Genomic DNA, 5662 nt, shown 5'->3' with positions numbered 1-5662 from the left:
CCTGCTGCCGCTGAATGGCCAAGCCCTCCTTACCCCAGGCCAGCCTGGGCTTTGCAGCCACAAACCTCTGGCCCTCACCCACCCCCACCAGCCTCAACATGAAGAAATCACTTCGGAGAGGCTGTGAAGAAAAGCTCCTGGCCCTGCTGGGTTATTCCAAGGATGCCACTTGCCGCAGAGGAGCAAAGAAAGAACTCTTGGCACTGGAGATGGACAACCGTGCTTTAATGGGCGATCACAGAGCAGTACCAAACAGCCCCAAGGCACAGTCCCATGTTTCTAGCCGTCGTGCAGGTCCCAGCCCGAAGAAGCATCCCATCACATACACAAGCACGGGTCTGTTTGGACCAACGCTGCCTCACAGAGCACCGTGGGCAGCCCACACGATGGGGTGCGCACCCACTGCGACCCTTGTCCTGTAGCACCATTCCCGTGCAGCCCGGTGCCGCTCGTGCTGCCCCCTGCCCCGTGCCCCAGCACCGCTCAGGCTGCCGGCAGGGCCAGGGGCACGGCGGGGCGGGAGCAGGGAGCGGAGAGGCTGCAGCTTTGCCAGGCAGGGACACAGGAGGGCTGGTGGCAGCGTGCTGCTGGGTTGTGGCCATGCTGCAGCACCCAGGACACGCAGGCAGCCCCGCAGTGCTGCTGGCAGGGGAAGCACAAGTGTGCGGGGCCGAGAGGCCGCCCGAGGCGAGGCAGGGCAGGGCAGGGCAGGGCAGGGCGCTCTGCTCTCGCCGTGCTGCCTGCAGGCAGGGCGGGCGGCGTGGACGCGGCCAAGTCACTCGGCTGTGCTGCCGTGGCGCCCGCCTGGGCTGGGGGCCAAGCGGAGGCCGCCCAGCCCCTTTGAGCTACAAAGGCACACGGCCTTCCTCGGGGCGAGGGCGTGCGCCCGGCTCCCGGCCCTGTGTGATGGCTTCGTGCCCGTGTGCCCTGGCACGGGCAGAGGCTGAAGGCGTGGGGGGACAAGGGGACAACAGGCAGTGCGGGGCAAGCAGCAGGCGTCGCTCCAGGGACGATGTGAGGTGAAGGAGGAGAAGTCCCAGTGCTCCATGGCCAGGCTGCAGCTCCCTGCTCTGCTCCGGGCAGCCCCTGCTCAGAGCTCAGCCCCCACGCCCTGGCTGCTGGCCCCCAGGAAGGGAGCAAGCACAGGGGCTGCGCAGGAGGCAGGAGGGTTTGGGGACAGTGCAGACGAGGGGGACACCGGCAGGTGACACCCTGCTGCACAGCAGGGACACGGCAAAGCAGAGCAGCAGAGGGGGTTATGGCACGCGGGGTGATGCTGGCCCGTCCAGCTGTCAGGTCCCTTGTCCCCAGGGGGAGGGGACACCCCCCCAGCACCGCTCCCCAAAGGGTCTGCTGGGGGCTCAGGCTTCGTTGGGCGCCTTCATCCTCATCAGCACGACGTGGCTCTTCTTCCTACAGCTGTAAGCCACCAGCGCCACCAGAGCGCAGAGCAGGGCCACGCACACCAGCACGATGACGGCCACCACCACCCCGCTCTGCAGGCGGGTCAGCCCCCAGCGCCCCCCTCCTTCCTCCTCCTCTTCCTCCTCCTGGGGCCTGGGGGTGACCGGCGGTGGTGCCGTGGGGGAGCCCGCCTGGGTGCCCCCCGGCGATGTCCCCTTGGAGGGGAGGGCAGGGAGCGGGGTGCCGGCGGTGGGGCCGGGCGGGGTGGCGGGGAGCTGGTCCTGCCGCAGCCCGGCGATGGGCGCTCCCCGCAGGGGGGGCGGCTGGGCGCAGAGCGGGGGGGTCTCACCCACCTTGTGGGGGTTGGCCTCCAGCCAGGCGCGCAGGGGCAGGATGCCCTGGTCGCAGCGCCACGAGTTGTTGTGCAGCTTCACCTCCCGCAGGGCGGCCAGCGGGGAGAAGATGCCGGCGGGCAGGTTCTCCAGGGAGTTGGCGTGCAGCTGGAGGTGCCGCAGCCCCGGGGTGGTGGCGAAGAGGCCCCGGGGCAGCGTCTGCAGCCGGTTGTTCTGCAGGGAGATGTTCTGCAGCTTGGGCAGCCCCCCCAGCGCCTCGGCGTCCAGGCGGCGCAGGGCGTTGGAGTGCAGGGACAGCTCCAGCAGCTCGCCAAGGCCCCGGAAAGCCCCCGGGGCCAGCGTGCGGAGCTGGTTCTTGCTCAGGACCAGGAGCTGCAGCTGGGTGAGGTTGCTGAAGACGGCGGCGGGGAGGGAGGCGAGCTCATTCTCATAGAGCCACAGCTCCCTCAGGTTGGGCATGGGGCCGAAGGCCGCCGGGGAGATGTCGCGCAGGCGGTTGACATGCAGGGTGATTTTGGAGAGCGCACGCAGGGGCAGGAAGACGCCGCCAGGCAGGGCGGTGAGGAGGTTGTTGGAGAGGTAGAGCTTCTGAAGGTTCCCGTTGTGCACGAAAAGCTCTGGGGACAGCGTCTCCAGCTGGTTCTGGTGCAGCCCCAGCTCCTGCAGCTCGGGCAGCCCATCGAAGGCGCCCGCCGGGATCTGCCGGAGCCGGTTCTCGTAGAGCCGCAGCACCTGCAGCCGCGGCAGCCGCTCGAAGGCTTGGGGCGGCAGGCGGTCGATGTTGTTCCGGGCCAGGTTGAGCTTGGTGAGGCTGGCGAGCTGGTCGAACACCCCCTCCGTCAGCTCGTGCAGGTTGTTCCCGTGCAGCTGCAGCTCCTTCAGGTTGCTCAGGTGGGCGAAGTGCGAAGGCTCCACGCGCAGCAGCTGGTTGCTGGAGAGGAGCAGCGATTCCAGCTTGCCCAGGGGCTGGAAGACCTGCACCGGGAGCTCCTGCAGCTTGTTACTGGCCAGGCTGAGGTAGCGCAGGTCGGGCAGGTGCCGGAAGGCCCCGGGGCTGACGCGTGACAGGTCGTTCTTCTCGATGCGCAGCCCGATCAGCAGGGAGGCGTTGCCGAAGGACGCCTCGCCCAGCTCGGCGATGCGCGTGTTGATGATCTGTAGGGTCATGGCGTTGGCGGGGATGGGGCTGGGGACGGCGGTGATGCCGGCACCGGAGCACTCCACCTGGGCGGTGCGGATGCACTGGCACTGGTCCGGGCACTGCCCGCAGGCAAGCTGGAAGCCCACCAGCAGCAGCAGCAGCCGCCAGCTTCCCTGCTCCATGGGGCCTGCGGCAAAAACAGAGGAGGAGGCTCAGCACAGTGCTTTCCCAGCCCCGCCAGGGATGGTGCTGCCTCCCTCTGCGAAGCGGGGCTGGCCGCACGCCTCCCAGCACGGCTGGGGACAGGCAGGGCAGAGCCGGGACTGCGGCGCCGCGCTGCCACACCACAGCTATTAGTGGCATCCCTGGCGTCCCCCGCGCCCGCTCTCCCAGCGGCAGGAGTGTGGTTTCCTGTTTTGCAGTGAGCACGGTGAGCTGGTCCCAGCAGCACAGCCCCGAGCAGCGGGGAGCCCCTAGCCAGCGGGTACCAGCCTCAGCTGGGATGGGGTGGAAGGGACCTTAAAGATCATCCAACTCCAACCCCCTGCCATGGGCAGGTCCCTGAGCACAGCCATCATCTCTCAGCGCACCAGGGGCACCTTCCCCAACCTGGGAGCTTCGCACGGAGTAGGGCAGCAGCCTGGTGCCCGGCTGGCAGCTCCCGGTGACACAAGGCAGGAGGAAACCCGCGGCTCCCCCAGGCACGAAGCAGGGCTCGGCCAGGCGGGTCTGGGAGCGCAAAGCGCCAGGGAAGCGCCTGTTGCTGCAGGGGAGGGAGGAGCCCTCGGAAAGCCAGCGCAGCTTGTGTCTCACATATGGAAACAATATGCATCCCAGAACAATTTTGTTTATGGCAAGCCGTTCATAAACTCCACCAAACGCTTTGCACATCAAAAGCCCTGCTCATGTCACTCCGTGTTAAGCGAGCGTACAGAGCATCCAAGCTGGAGCACGGTTCAGGAAAGACAGCTGAAAACAATTTCTCTCCCTTTCTCTTTTTAGGGACAAAAACTTACAGACCGAGGAGATGAATATCTAGCCCCTCAGCATCCAGGTGGTTCTAACCACAGGCCCCCTAAATTTTGATCCTGCCCCCGCTCCATATTCTTTACAGGTTATTATTTAATATACTTTGCCTCTATAACTATATCAGCTCCCACAATGCCTAAGCAGACTCAGTTTATTGGAGAACCCCTTACAAGACAAACATCTCCATCTAATCCAAAGGTGCTCAGCATGCACATCGCTCTGCCACGCTCCCACCCCTCAGAGCTGCCCCCGGGGTCCGTGGGCCCAGGGTGATGCTGGCGGGGCCGGCAGCGGAGAGGAGACTTACCCGAGTGTCCTGCAGCCGCGAGTGCCGAGCGAGCACAGCTCCGTGCTGGCAGGAGAGCCGAGTGTGGTTCACGCTTCCCCTCCCAGTATATAACCCGTCCAAATCAATGAATCAGCACAGGGGCAGCAGCGGGGTTACGGAAATCGCTGCAGCAGAGCCGTTTCCAACTCGCATTTCCTCAGCAAACAGAGCAATTGTCTCGAAGACGGAGATGCTGGTTTCTCACTCGTGAGCCCCAGGCCCCTCGCCTGAAGAGCAGCAGCCAGCCCCGAGAACACGCCGTACACGTCAGCCAGTGCCCGGGGTGCAGCTCGGCCCCGGGAGCCCCCAGAACACTGCTGGGGGCTGTGACCCATGGAGGCAGGTGAGGCCAGGCCCCCGTGGCACCGTCCTGCCCCTTGCTGTCACACAGTCACCAGGGCTCCTCCACGGCATCACCTCGGTGTATGCGCAGTGCTTTCTTCATTTGCTACAGCCCCTGCGAGATCCAGGACCCGTGGCCATGCCCGGGACCACCCCACAGCAGCACACCGGGGCTATCCAGCCGCAGCAGAAAGGGTTGGGACGAGCAGCTGGGCTCCCTGCAGCTCCCAAGGTGCCCCAGCATCACCCACCCACGAGGTCACGTCCACCTGGGGTTGCACCTCTCATCTGCTGTCCCAAAAGCAGAAGCAAACCCACAGGGTGCCCGCAGGCACTGCCCCACGCTGCTCTCCTTCCTCAGCAGCCCCAGCACAGGGGGATGGAGACCAGCACCCAAGGGTTGGGGAGCAGGGAACAAGCTCCCCTTCCAGTCCCGTCCTTCCTTCGGAGTGCCCACTGCCAGCCCTCCCTGTGCCCTCCCAGCCCACAGAGGCCCGTGGGGGTGGCTTTGGTCCCTGCCACTGTCCCCAGCTGCCCCCTGCCCCTGTCAGCCCCATAGGCCTGGTCCAGCAGCAGCCAGGAGCGGAGGTTTGGGAGCCGACAGTGAGGGAAAACCGATGTGCGTGGCCCCTTTTTCCGAGCCAGCAGCAGCCCCGTGCTAACCACGGGGCAGCTGGACTTCCCTACAGCCTCTAATCCCGTCTCAGCCCACCCACATTTCCAGCAGGCCCTGCTCAGGCCCCAGCCGGCCCTAACGAGCTGCCCGAGATGGGAACCACACGGTGCTGGCTCCGAAGGCCGGGCGCTGGGTGCAGCCTCCCCCTGCCCGCTGCCGCCCCGGGAGGAAGGCTGCTCCCATCCCGCACAGCAGGGTGCTGTGAGGCCAGGGCTGGCAGCACGCAGGGGACAGGGACCCTGCTCACGGTGGGGACAAAAATGAGGTAAACAACACAAACTGCAGGGCTGGAGAGGAGAGTTTCCAGCCACACTCAGACAGGGATCATGAGAAGAGGGTGGGAAGCAGGACCGCAGCTGGAGGCAGCCGCCGCTGACATGCCAGATCTA

General features: G+C 65.9%; 1 protein-coding gene across 1 annotated transcript; it reads right to left on the bottom strand.

Annotated features, from left to right (window-relative positions):
- Positions 1-210: 210 nt before the first annotated feature.
- Positions 211-4404, bottom strand: LOC121074648 (leucine-rich repeat-containing protein 15-like). Its single transcript, XM_040567008.1, has 2 exons — positions 4235-4404; positions 211-3085 (listed from the first exon to the last, which is right to left on the bottom strand). The coding sequence occupies exon 2, from the start codon at positions 3078-3080 to the stop codon at positions 1362-1364; it is 1719 nt and encodes a 572-aa protein (XP_040422942.1). The 5' UTR covers positions 3081-3085; positions 4235-4404; the 3' UTR covers positions 211-1361.
- Positions 4405-5662: the final 1258 nt, after the last annotated feature.

Source organism: Cygnus olor, chromosome 9 (genome assembly GCF_009769625.2).
Source record: "Cygnus olor isolate bCygOlo1 chromosome 9, bCygOlo1.pri.v2, whole genome shotgun sequence".
Lineage (NCBI taxonomy): Eukaryota > Metazoa > Chordata > Aves > Anseriformes > Anatidae > Cygnus > Cygnus olor.
The sequence above is the reverse complement of the archived record's forward strand: the minus strand, read 5'-3'. Positions and strand labels throughout refer to the sequence as shown.

Coding starts and splice junctions, on each gene's coding strand:
- LOC121074648 (XM_040567008.1), bottom strand. CDS start 3,080: ATGGAGCAGGGAAGCTGGCGGCTGCTGCTGCTGCTGGTGGGCTTCCAG.